We start from the raw sequence: 13,684 nt of genomic DNA on the forward strand, positions 1-13,684 counted from the left end.
ATGCTTGTTCTTCCCTCCAGGGAGATATTAATAAACATCATAATTGAATAGTATGAATACCTATAGTACTAGAGGTAATCTACATTGGATGATTATGAAACTACTTGCAAGTTGTTGATAGTTTTAGCAAGGATCATAGGCCCCTTTAATAGAGAACCAACAATCATGAGGCTAATCACCAGTTGCAGCATCTTTATTTTTATGTTTTTTTTTCATGGAATTGCTAAATGCAGTGTTGGAGAAGAGAACCATCATCTCTGTTAGTTGACTTGCTAAAGCTTTTCTATTTATTCATCAGCTACTTCCAAGAGGTCAGAGCTGGTTTAACTCATGAGGCAGAGTGAACCTTTTACTTTGTGGTTCTCTGCTTTATTGTGGAACCCCCGAGGACTCCATTTTACCTTGGCTGTGTTCTTGTCTGAGTACGTGATTTGCCCTACAAACTCAATCAAAACTTCTTTGACTTTCCCAAATAATGACCGTATCAGCCGAGTACTCAGCTGTGTCAACCGAGTACTTGATTATATCATGCCGAGTTGACTAGGATTTGTGTTGGCCTTGTTTTGACCCGCATCCCTGTTTTGAAATAGTGGTTCTACTTGGATATAGTCATGTGGAAAATGTGGTAAAGTGGGGCACAATATTGGTTGTTGGAGTGGAAGAGAGAGGGTTCAAACTCATGGTTGCAGTAAAAGGGAAATCCTTCTTCTTGCAAGTTTTATTTCCATAGAAACTAAGTTGAGAAACTGAAGAGGACATGAAATAAGTTATATGTTATTAAATATGTCAAGTGTTTTGATGTTGGGCTAGTCACACTTTCTCACACTGTTAAACAGTTGGTATTATTGGCTTAGGAGATTGAAATAGAAACACCCAAGTTTTATCATGAAAGAGAAATTTACAAAGTCTTTCCCTCTTGCCCTGCAATTGCTTTTATTGGGGAATCTGATTACTTTCCTACCCTATTTGGTTGCCAAAATACTCGGCATTCATTGGAGTTTCAAAATGCCAATGAACTTCTAGACATCTTCTGATTCATGTTTGGTTGTCAAATTTCCATTGAAACTCCATTCGACTTCCAGACATGTTTGGGACATCATTGTTGCTTTTTTTCCCTATGTGGCGCCTATGTGGTGCCAATGTTCCTTCCCCTCATCCTTGAACCAAATTCTACTAAAATAGAGAAATTTGGGTGGAAGAAGAGTGAAAAATGTCTCGTCTTATTCTCTGTCTCTCTTCCCTATCTTTGTCTACCAAACTCTATATTGGTAATGATCCCGCTACATTTTCCACTACTTTTCTAGAGGATTGCCGTGCGACCAAATACTACTTACCACTCTTCCACTACTCTTCTAGACATCTTCAATTCTTCTCTACTCCCTTTGGACTTCTTATTACACTACTCTCCCAGCCACCTTTGAGCAACCAAACAGGGCCTATGGCATTGGACCAAATATTTTGGGAGGACATCAAGTTTGCCTTAATGAAGATCTTAAATGAATTTCATGAAAGAGGTCGATTGGGAAAAGAAACACCAGCACCACCACCTTTAATACCTTAATCCCTAAGAAGGAAGAAGCAATTGAGTTGAAAGATTTTAGACCAATTAACTTGGTGCATAGTGCTTGAGATATTTTAGCTCGAAGGTTAAAAAAGAAGTCATGCATGAAGTTATCTCTCCATAACAAAGAGCTTTCATAAACGGTAAACAAATTCTAGCTGGTATTCTGATTCACATGTTAAGTATCTTGGGGGCTGGGCCATGACAGAAAATCCCGCTCCTCAAATGGTTCTAAGTTCTAACCTATGCTACGTGATTCATTAGTTCACTCGGTTCGAGGTTTGCAATTCTCAACTTTTATACGAACCTTTTTTTTTTACGAACCTGTTCGCTATGGGTTCACTTCTATTCGCTAGTTTGATACACTCTTGCACCATCTATGTTCGCCATGTCAATTATCATTTCATGTATTGTTGACTACTTATAGTTTTGTTTAATGTGGAAGAGCGAAGTTTCATTCATACCTTCATGTAATAAAGTTATATGGGAATGATTTGTGTTCTATAGAAGGGAGCTGACATTTCCATTCCTTCATTTGCTACTGTAGAAAGAGTGGTGTTGATAACAAAACGTAGGGAGCTTCAAATATCAGCTCTCCTGTACGCAAATAAGGGAAATGAATCAATTAAGGCCACGTTTGGATACCTTATGTTTTTGTATTTATATTTGGATTTGAGTTTTGGATACAAAATACATCAATCATCCTCATGCTCATGTTGTACGAGGGAAGGAGGGAGGGAGGGGTCTCGCTGCAAATGAGGTCACTGGAGCCCTCTTTTGGGAATTCTAACTGTGTACAGCATAAGTAGGACCTACAAGGACACTCCGATGGACTGTCCGATTTATAATGGATCGTTACCGTGACATGGGAAGTAGGATCCGAAGAACACTCTGAATCCGATCTGACCGATAAGGGTTTTGAATAGATTGTGACTGAGACATAGGTGGATTCAATCCGAAGTGGATCCGTTGACCCCCCTAATGGAAGGTCTCAGTATGGTTAGTGCGAGGTAGATTGCTATGGTAGCTTTGTCATTCCGCTTCTGTATGGATGGAAAGGAATGAGAGAATCTTCAAAAGGAAGTCTTCTGGTTCAAATTCCTCTTTATTGGCATGATAGCCCCGATCGGGTTTTACATTTTTGTTGTTCTGTCTTGCGTTTGGAATTTAGTTGCATTTCAACAAAAAAAAAATGCTATTAGAAGGTGAACATTTTATTTTGTTTTTTTACATAAAATAATGATATTAGAAGGAGAACAATTGTTTTGTTTTGCTTTTGAATGTTGTTTAATATATCAGTGAAGCATTAAAAATCACAACAAATAGGATTCCAACAATTCACAGTGGGCCCACTAGACAAGAGTCATTCCGACCACAGGAGGCAAGGTAGAGAGGGCTCTGTTTCCATCACAGCTAACCCATATGAAACTGATAGAAAATCCAGACATCCAACATATAACATACATTAAACAGCCAACAAAAAGTGCAAAATATTGTTCTCCATATGAATTCCAATCCCTTTTGTTGATATTATAATCTTAAATCACTAACAAAAAAAAATAAATCAGCAGGCCCAAATCAATCTGTACCCAACAATTCGCCATTGTTTGGAGTATAAAATCTTACAAAAAATTTGTCCACAAAAGAATAAAAATTACTTTCTAGCAGCAAAAAGTCACTCTTCGAATCATCCTCATGGTTACATGCTCTCCTGAATCTCTTTATCTGTTTATCTTATCAGTCTCAGGCTAAAAATTCACTCATCTTGAGAATTATAACTATGAGTTTGTACAATCAAGTCAAGCATTTCCAAGTTGATGGAAGCCGGGTGGAAGACAATGCCGGCATGTTTCGAAAATTGACGTCAACGGGCAACATTCTGTACTCAACGTCCAGTTCTCTGAAGACTTTGATCATCTCTTCCACGACGTGCTCTCTCCTCAACCATCTCTCCCCCATGTTCTGATGATTCATTCGGTGTTGTAACCAAACTGACATTTTCACTTTGTTCATATCTTCTACATCCCTGACCACGACGGAAGGATTCGGGTACCAGTGTTCCTTCTTGCTGTCAATGTATCTGCAATAATGTATGGTAGTTAATTTCCTTTTTCATTACTTGTTTCAGGCTGTCATGGTTAGTATGCCAACCTTTGTTTTGTAGCCAAATCAATCAATATAAATGCCTTAGCCAAACTTAGTTACTGTTAATGCTATTCTGCATTCCCAAAATGATGGTCTTTCAGGGACTTGCATATCATTCAATGTATCATCAAGTCATTTTCATTTTCTTTCTTTTTGATTGGTAACTCACAAATTGCTCAAAAGATTATAATTTATTTCTTCAAAGCTTAGAGAATAAGAATCTAGATTCAGTTATTTGAAATGAATCCATGGATTTTTCAAATACAAATTGTGTAGATAACTCATACAGGGTGTTAGGAGCCCATAAATCATACAAATAGTGCAGTTGAAACCCATAAAGCATACAAAGGCGGGAAAATAAAATGAAAGCAAGAAAAAGAAGATAGAATAGTAGAAAGAAAAGAAATATTAAAATTAAAATTAATAGAAATCCCTTCAATTACCTCACATTCTTCCATTCAGATTCTGAATTCACATCATGCTAAACCAGTTTAGAAATTCCAATTTGTTCACTCGCCAATACCAATTTAAAAATTCCTAAATGTTAACTCACTTTTTTTATAAGAGTAATCCCAAGCCTATTCAGATTCTGGGGTCCTTTTTGTTCTGGATTTCGAGAAGCGATTGTGAGTCTGAAACTGATCGAGACACCTAAAATATGAATTATCATGCATAGCTCAAACTCAAAATTGTCTGATCTATTAATTCTAGGAATCTATCAATGATTTTCCGCATTCCCGGTCAATGCTAAGTCTATTGTTGACTATGACAATCTCATTTAAGTCTTATCAATTGCAAAGCACCGTGTTCTTGTGCACATCATAACCGAAAATCAATTTCTTCATATTCACAATAGTAAGGAAAAAGGAAAGCAAAAGCTGATTTTGAGAATTACCTCTTTATTCTTTCTTTTATGGTGGCAACCTTTTGTATTGGAGTTGAAACATGGATACAGAAATCAATTGCATCTCCCATATCTGGACTTCGATAGAAATTGCTGATTGGCTGGGTAGATAGCACACTATTTGGATATATCATTTTTAGGTTGTCATACCTCAGAAAGACTGTTGTTAGGATGTTCATCTCCTCAACTACCATCTGAAGTTGCAAATGTAGAGATCAGGATCCCATTAGATTATGAAAAACATGTTTAATGTATGACAATTTAAGTTTCATTCATACCTGAACTCCATCCACTTCGCAACGATCACCCACATCATAAGGGTGCATCACAAATAAGAAGATAATTGCTTCAAAGATCAACTTGCAGGTATTTCCAAAGATGAAAACCACAAGCAAGAGCTGGGAACTAAGGAACACGAGAAGATGGGTGGTTGCAATGCCAAGAATAAGGAGCCAGATAACCACTACTATGATACACACAAAAATGTTCAGCATGTGGTGGAGCTTGTTTACTGCTGTTTTAGTATCGTTCAGTGTCAAGGAGAGGGCTCTCCTTTCTATGAATGCATTGACCTACAAATTCACATGTTCAAGATTACTAGATGTAGAAGAATTCTTAGATAAATCATATGCCAAATCTTGCACATTTAGGCGTTCATCTGATATAATTCATAAAAACAAGAAAGAAACAGAAATATTAAGAAGAAAGAAAAATAAAATATTACCACCCAGTTCTTGAGAGCAGTTTTGCTGACTTTTTGGTTTTCATTTTCTCCTTCAAAGATAGTCATTGTCTTCCGAGCTTCATCTTCTACCATGAAGCGCATCAGATCAACCAGGTAGATATGCCTGTGAATTTCATGAGTATGGTGTCACCTTTGTTACGGAAAAGATTATCATTCCAATATAACATGGTGAATTACAATTTCAACTACAGGATAAACATAAGCGATTAACTTGCAAACAATGATCTCATAAAAATAAGGATTTTTAAAACTACTAGCATTGCATTCATAGAGACATTAAAACTTCTAGCAATGCATTCATCAAGTAAGTTATGCCTATATGTATCTGAGTTTCATAATCAACCTTTAATATGCCTAATCATCTAATGTCAATTAAAACAAAACCAACTTCTTCCTGGGATTGTTTTGTGTAGTACTATATAGTATATATCAAGATCTTGAATAGCTGATGCGTTGTGGTGATCCTATTTGCATTGCATTTGCACATTTCTTCACCTTGAAAACATTGGGACAAAATATCTTTAAAAAAGAAATCAGTCAGTTAATGTCCAGACTCTCCTAACCAAGAAGCAAATCGAATTTTCAAATGGCTCACTCAAATAACAGCTGCTTCTATCTAATTGGATAGTGGCCGGTATCCAAGAAACATGGTTTTTTATCTAAGGAGAATATTGACTCCCCAAAAGCACTAAGTAAGAGAGGATTCGGCACATATGATTATAAAAATTCAGCTACAGAGATGTCCACTAAAGGAATGCTGGGATTGTGTCCCATTTCCCATCACTTGGGTGGACCTAATCTAGTTTGACTAGGAGTGGAATCCTCTTGTAGGTTTTCGTGTTTTAGGAAACGAAGAGAGTAGGATGTGGCCTTTTTTGCTTGTGCACCCTACAGAGAGAGAGAGAGAGAGAGAGAGAGAGAGAGGGTGATGTGTGCATAGGGCACCTTTCACCATTAGTACACGTGGGTTTTCAATATGCAGGTGATTATGATGTGATAGTTTTTGCGGGTGGGAAGGATAGGTCTAGGTCCCTCTCCAAAGTTGACTAGGCAAGTTCACTCGGGGCGCTACACATGTGCATTGACTGTGTTGATCATGTTAGGTGGTGTCAAAACCAGGATGATTCGATGGTGTATAGTTGGCGTTTCATAAGGCAATTGTGGTTTGTGGCAAAATCGAACCAATGAAGAGCGAACAGAAAATCTTCAGGTGGTAGGAAACATATTGTTAGCCCCTTAACCGGACGGTATAAAATATTGGCTTGTGGTGGCACCTTACACCCTTGACAATGTTAAGAGAAGGCATCAAGGTGGGAAAAGCCCATTGGCCTAAGGCCATGGCACGGAGGAGCATAGGTGTGGCTATGCTAAAACATGCTTTCAAAGGCTTGCAGGCACAGCTGGAACCAACATCAAAGTGTAGGAGGAGGGCATTGGCGGGTAGCCACGGATTGGCACATTCTGGCGGGAACCAACAGCACAATGCACGCTGACATGTGGGTGGTTGGCACTGTACATCCTGGTGGCAGTTGGCTTGTGGCATGCACATGGTGGTAGCGGTTGGCATGTAGCACGCAGCAGCATGACATATGCTGCTGTGAAGTTTGGCACGGTTATGTACAATTGGCAGCAAGGCATTTGGCCAAGAAGGCATACACACGAACGCCCAGGTTTGCAGAAATTGGCATATGGTTCATATGGGCAGACGGTTGTAAGTAGTTATGCCACATGTTCGCTTGTAGTTTGTAAAAACCATATGTACATGTAAAAGATGCCCCTCAGGCAGTTTTAAAATAGGACTATAGATAGGCATTAGCCCCGAATAGTTAAGGCAGTTGGGCCTTTGGGGTGAGAGTTCCTTTGTTATTGTACTGCTGTGGCATTGTGGGAGATCCTAGTAAGAAGCAATAATATTGTATCCGTGGATGTAGACATTGCGTTAAGGCCGAACCACATTAAATCCTTGTGTTCCTTTGTCTGTTTGCTTTGTCTCTTTATCCCTTGTGGGAGCCTTGAGTACATTGGCTGAGGCTAAGTTGTGAAGACTTGGTGCCATCATTGGGCATTTGGAAAGTGAAAAAATAGACCCGTGACACGTGCCAAGGTGGATATTGCTAGAATTTTTCTTGGAAAGATTTGCTTTTACAAAAGGATGTAGAAGTGTAGTTGAAAAGATAGTCCCGTACCGGATGAGAGAAAAGAAAGAGAAGGGCTTATAAAGCACTACACTTTTTTATTACTTGTTTGATTGCACATTGGGTTGGACCCGCGGGACGGTGCAACACACCGTTCGCACAAGCGCGCGCGCGGCGTGGGCAATGGGCTATAGGGCGCATAGTGGCACTTTTTTAGGCGCACTTTGCACGTCGTGAGGAGCGATTGGAGCCTTTAATTTTTCCAGATTTGATCTGCACCGTTGGATCAAGATGAAGGTGGACCGGTCGGATGGATGGGTTGAATGGTTCGTAGGCCCATCAAGCCGAATGGTTCGGTTGGGTTGGGCTTCAGTTCGGGCCTAATGGTCGGCCCAACGGGCCCATAACTCCAACGGTCAAAGAATGTCATCAAATGGGTTGTGTCCCTTCCCCCAACGGTCAAGTGCCAAGGGGGTGCGATCCACACCATAGATGGTTGATCTAACGATGACTGGGTTGGAGAGAGGTTTTACTCAAACCAACAGTCACCTCTAGGATCGATCAGGACCGTTCAATATCAATGGGTGCGATCTAACCGTCAGATTTCAAACATTCTGGAAAGGTGCCCTGTAGAGGTGTTTTTCACACTGAAAAGACACCAGGTGGTCTACAAAATGTGCAGAATTCGGTCATTTCAGATATGAAAACGAATCGGCAATTCTAACAGACTTTACACTCTTCTACACTCCTACAAAATCCCCAAGTATTTCTACATACTGTTTTTCTTTTGTTTACTGTTCTAGATACTGTTTTTCTGCAGAAACATTATCTAGAAATTTCTCTAAGGCTTGAAATTTCGGAAGGGCATTTCGGGTTTGATTCCGCTAGTGCTACGCGTCATCAAACATTAGTAGGGCTTCCCTACTAGGCTTCATTGTATCTTGGAGGCAATTCGCGGATCCCCTTTGCACACTACTAGTGGGGGCGAATCTTGTCTTAAGGAAAGTGATATCACGCCTTGAAGCAACAAGTTTCTGTTTTCTATCAACAACAGTACCCTCAACATTTTATCCAACAATTGTATCTCGTTTTCCACAACTTGAGTGGGCCCTTATAGTTTCACTAGGAGTGGGAGTCTCTTTTAGGTTTCCTTGTTTTAGGAAACCAAGAGAGTAGGACGTGCGCCTTTCTCTTGTTTATCCCAATTGATCTCTTTAGTTTTTCTTGTGGTGAGAAGAAGGGGCTTTCCCTTTGTTATTTCTCTTGTGAAGAGAAGTATAAGGTCTTGGTTGAGAGAGAAGTAGAAGAAAGAGGGGAAAAGGGAGGAAGTAGAGGAAGAGAAGAGGAATAGAGAAAGAGAAGGAGAAGAGTAGAGTAGAAATAGGGGAAGAAATGAGAAACAGGGAAGGAAGAAGAGAAATAGGAAGGGAGGGAGAAAGAGGGAAGGAAGAAAGGAGAAATGGAAGGAGAAGAGAAATAGGGGTTAAATTTGTATTCCTTGTTTTTTTAATGGTAATATGTATTCCTCGTTAGTTCATCAAAAGTTCTAAATCACTAATACATGGGGCCTATATACAAGCAATGGAAATAAAATTCCATGAAAACAACGTCCCCAACTCTAAATAACATGGAATTAAATGTCCTAAAAACTAAATAACATGAATAAATCCGTAAAAGTCCTAATGGACGCATATTGCACTTATGGGTTTTACAATCTGCATCACAAAGGATTGCGATGTGTAGGTTTTGGGTTAATCCCGTTATATAATCCTGTTATATAGTCTTGTATTATTTCTTTCTCATAGTAGAAGATCAGTTTCTCCGTAGACATAGGCATTGTTGTCAAATAATGTTTATTTTATGTTTGTGTGTTTGCTTCTTTATTATTTACACCTGATATAATTGAATTTTGCCCGTCAAATCATGAATATTTTATGTTTGTTGAATCACATTATCTTTCCACTCAACTAAAGAAGCTCTATGGAAGTAGGAAATCAAATTGCAAGCTATCCACTAAGCAGCCCAATTATATACCAACCACTCGAATGTGGAGAAAAAGTTCTTTAACGGATCACAGAACAAATGAATCAGCTCCACACAAGATAATCAATCAAAAGGAAGAAGTACAACAACTTACCTAGATCCAGGCTTAGCTACCTTCCTGAAGATATTCCTGGCGGCGGCTTTTGCCTCAACCTCACTCCGAATCTGCAACGCTGACTCGTCCCCCTGCGTTGCGTCCATTACTTGTTCGTCCAGAGTAGAAAGGGTAGTGTGCCTGACCATATTCATCAGCCGTTTCATGTTCCAAGCTGAGATATTTTTCTGGTTGAGCTTATGAAGATCGTCGATCCATATTCCATCGTCCAACTGCCTAGACAATGGCCCAGAGAACCTGAAGCTCTTTCCTACCCCAGGGCTCCTCAGGAATCCTCTATTCCCACCTATCCTCACACTCTTGCTTGCAAGTGCGGTGGCTCTCAGGTCGGCAGGAATTTTAGCACCAGCATTCTGAAGTTTTTGCACCTCGGCCATTACCTTATCTTCCTCTTCCTTGGTGTGTTGAATTTCAATCAATGGAGGGCCAGAGAGTGTCTCAATCACATACTGGTTAAACAAAGCATCCTGAATCCGATCGAAATATGTACTGACATGGAAAGAGGAGGCCAAGACCTTTACGAGAAGCGTCTTCACAAGCCATATAAATGTCCCTACCAGGAGACATACCAGAACTTTGTTCACATAAGGCAATGTCTTGCTTTTTGTCTGCTCTTCAACCTTTTCGTCCAAAATGTAATGCCAGGAAATCAAAACCAGGCCTAACCACAAGCAATTCTGAACAGCCTTACGCAAACCGTATACAAAATACAAGACCCTTTTCCGTAAGAGGAAATTCCGCTCAATAAGGAAGACGATGAGCCGAATTCCCCAACCGGAGACCAGACGCCCACATATCAAAACCAAAACCATGAGTTCCCATTTCCATAGATGCAGATTCCAGACATTCTGTCTCCTTAAGAAGGGGATTGTAAGGCTGCATATAAAGATGACCAAGATAACAATGAGGCTAACCCATTGAAGAATTGTTAACGCGCTGAGCACCCCTTTCTTGAAATCATCCGGAAGATCCTCATCGAAGAATGGGTCATCCTCATCATCTTCATGTGTCTTCCCTAACGCCCCCGATTTCAATTGCCCAGATTTCATTTTCCCCGACCTCCGATCATCTTCTACCGGAGTCGGATCCATCAGCCTCGACCTTGTCCTGGTTCTCAAAAGGCTTGAATTTCGACGGAACGACGAATTCGAAGTGCATCTCAGGATCTGCTCTGAATTTGGGGGCACCCCATTTTGCTTACCACTATACTTATTATTCTCTTCCTCGTCCGACGAGCCCTTATAATGTCTCTTCATGGGCTGCGGTGGCTTATCCGCACTGTGGATTGGACTTTCCTGGAATGACACTCTGAGATCCTTAGAGGAGGTTGTCTGATGTTGTTCATGCTTCGGAATTGGATCGTCCCGGACAATCGGAAAACGTTGATTATGATGCATTTCTTCCATATCCAAATCCATGTCCAATGCTATTTCCCCAGCTTCCGTCTGCTGTTTCAAGAAATTCCCAATTAGCTTCGACGGGGGGTCATCATTTCCTCTCCCAATTTCTTCCTCATCTTTCCAGAAATCGTAGCTCGATTCCCTCCACATGTTTTTGATGGGTTCTTTCCCAAGCTCTATATCTTTGCTTCCTCCATCAACCTTCACAATGACCTCTTTGCGATCAACGGATTTCGTAGCGCCCCCTTCGTGATCGAAGAGGATGGGAAGCTCTTCCTGCCAATCTTCTTCGCTACCACCCGACTTGCTAGCCTTGCAAGAGCCGTGAGATTTGAATGATTTTCTCAGAGAATCCATGGTTTAAGACCTCCGTTTATGAATAAGAGATTGCTCAAAATCAAAGAATAAGAAATACCCATTTGGGGTTCTGTTGAATAGACATTGGTTTCTCTTTTCTTTAGTTGTTCTTCTAGATTCTAACATCATACATGTCCTTCTACTGCCATTAAAAGAGCTTCAAACCTTCAAAACAGGGGAACAGTTCAAGAAAACGATTCTCCGCGTGGCGCGGTTTTAAACTTGAATGGGAAAGAAGTTCAATGCCCTTTATTTGTTCCTTAATTACGTTTGGGCCATTGATGGGTCTCTTCTACGATTTAAACTTGGCTGCAATTCTTACACATCTCCCTACAGTTTTGGAATGATGAGTGGCGTTTCTGTAATTTGATGTTGTTTTTACAAAGTCTGGGTATTTTAGGTATAAGAGATTTTGTATTGGCGCGGGAGACTCGGTCTCCAGGAGAAAAGAAAGGCTTTCTTTTTTGAATTTTGTTATTGACCCTTATTTTCGATACTGACACCCCTGTATTGTTGCGGATACCTGCAGTGGGCCTTAATACACAAGGCGATTAATTAGGGGTGTTAATGGACCCAGGCAGTCCTATGGACCATCCGAGTACGAAATTTAACGAATCGGATCCAGACACATTACCTGATCCACGGACACATTCTGAGATCTTTTATATGATCCGAAATTATTACTGATCGGATCCATACAACTAGGGGTAGCAACGGTTCGGTTTCGGTTCGGTTTGACCTCCAAACCGAACCAAACCAAAATTTGAATTGATTTGTTTCTACCGAACCGAAACCAAACCGAAATTTGAATTTTCGGTTCGGTTGCAGTTCGGTTCGGCCAATTTCGCCACCCCTTACTCATAATCATTGGAAATCTGGGGCAACGGTTCAGTTTCGGTTCGGTTTAAAATTTGAATCGGTTTGGTTTTACCAAACCGATACCGAATTTTCGGTTCGGTTTCGGTTGGATTGCCACCCCTACATACATCTAACAAAAGCCCGTCGAAGAGTCTTAAATCCAATATTATTATACTATTCTACGAAAATACCCTATCATTTTTTATAACTTTAGGTCTTATTTCAATTCTTTTTTTGTAAAAAAAGTCATGCATTTTCTTAATGATTCCTATTTTTATAGGGAGATGATATTTTCAACCCCCTCTTCAGAACTTACGGTTTCCATCCCGATCAAAGAATCCAATCACCTAAACAAGGCCCCTCGATGGATGAGATCAGCAGTGTATGGAGTTCCATGACATCCCCACCGTACACATGCCACAGATAATGTGATCAGGGCCATTGATCTGGTGGGTCCCCATGTAGATGTGCCACAGCAAAAGTAGAGAATATATTTTTGACTGTCGTGGCCCACCAGATGAAGTGATCCGATCAACACACAGTGCTCTGGTGGTTGCGAAAGGGAGAGCAATGCATTGCTCTGCAACCATGGAAGCTGAGCACTGTTGCTGCTAATTGTACTTTTATCTTCAGTATGCTGCAGTAGTTGCTGGTGGGTAATGAACACTTCCAAATCAAATTTCAGTTAAACCACAAACAATCAACAGAATAAGCTGTTTCAAGCTAAAATTCTCCACAGGATATTCAGATTATAGATGAATGCCAGAAGTTTGGTCCAAGCACTCCCCTGTTCGTTTCAGATTGTGACAACCGATGGTGAGGCACCCAACCGATTATTGGCTCAAAATAAAACATGATTTTGGGCCAATAATCGGTTGGGACCCTCACCATCGTTGTCACAATTTGAAACGAACAGGACCTTAGAATAGGTACATCGAGCCGTGGTACATTGACAAACCTCAGTACATTGACAGCCCATTGAATTCAAATATCAGAATTACGTAGCCCAGATGCTTTCGAACCTGTTTTTTCTTGGATTTTACTCAATAAAATTCACTAAAAATAAAAGAATAAAAAATTATCGGAGAGAGCACCCAAATATATAGATAGAAGTCAGATCAATCTGGTAGTTGAAAAGGTGGTTTGGGATAAAAAAAAAGTGCAAGTTGAGTTGCACTGGGCCAAGCATTGGTAAAAAGGAAAAAGGATTCGACGTGAACCAGAAGCTTGGTTGCAAGGTAAGCTCCAATAAAAACCTGCAAACCAAACTTAAAACACATACAGAAGTAAGATCACTCCAGTCATTGACAAAGAATGTAGTTTGGGATAGGAAAGTACAAGTTGGGTTACCACGTAAGCTCAACCCAAAACCTGAAAACCCGAGCAACTTGTTACGGTACTGAGTGGGGGTCTAGCTAAAG

The 13,684-nt window shown here is 40.3% G+C and overlaps 2 protein-coding genes across 4 annotated transcripts in view; one reads left to right on the forward strand and one right to left on the reverse strand.

Moving 5' to 3' along the window:
- Positions 1–12,935, forward strand: part of LOC143855216 (pentatricopeptide repeat-containing protein At2g17033-like) — a 37,618-nt gene extending 24,683 nt beyond the window's left edge. The window contains exon 4 of one of the 3 annotated variants that reach the window (XR_013237739.1): positions 12,544–12,935. The gene's annotated coding sequence lies outside the window, so the exon portion shown is untranslated. Of the gene's footprint in view, positions 1–3,302; positions 3,764–12,543 lie in introns of those variants that run through there. The other 2 variants (XR_013237738.1, XR_013237736.1) reach the window with 2 other exon arrangements.
- Positions 3,046–11,561, reverse strand: LOC143855215 (mechanosensitive ion channel protein 6-like). Its single transcript, XM_077365442.1, has 5 exons — positions 9,628–11,561; positions 5,335–5,458; positions 4,889–5,182; positions 4,602–4,804; positions 3,046–3,641 (listed from the first exon to the last, which is right to left on the reverse strand). Exons 1-5 carry the CDS (start codon positions 11,403–11,405, stop codon positions 3,356–3,358), a joined length of 2,685 nt encoding a protein of 894 aa, XP_077221557.1. The 5' UTR covers positions 11,406–11,561; the 3' UTR covers positions 3,046–3,355.
- Positions 12,936–13,684: the final 749 nt, after the last annotated feature.

The sequence above is a fragment of the Tasmannia lanceolata genome, unplaced genomic scaffold (assembly GCF_043159265.1).
Source record: "Tasmannia lanceolata isolate RefF3 unplaced genomic scaffold, GAP_Taslan_0.1 ptg000020l, whole genome shotgun sequence".
Taxonomy (NCBI): domain Eukaryota; kingdom Viridiplantae; phylum Streptophyta; class Magnoliopsida; order Canellales; family Winteraceae; genus Tasmannia; species Tasmannia lanceolata.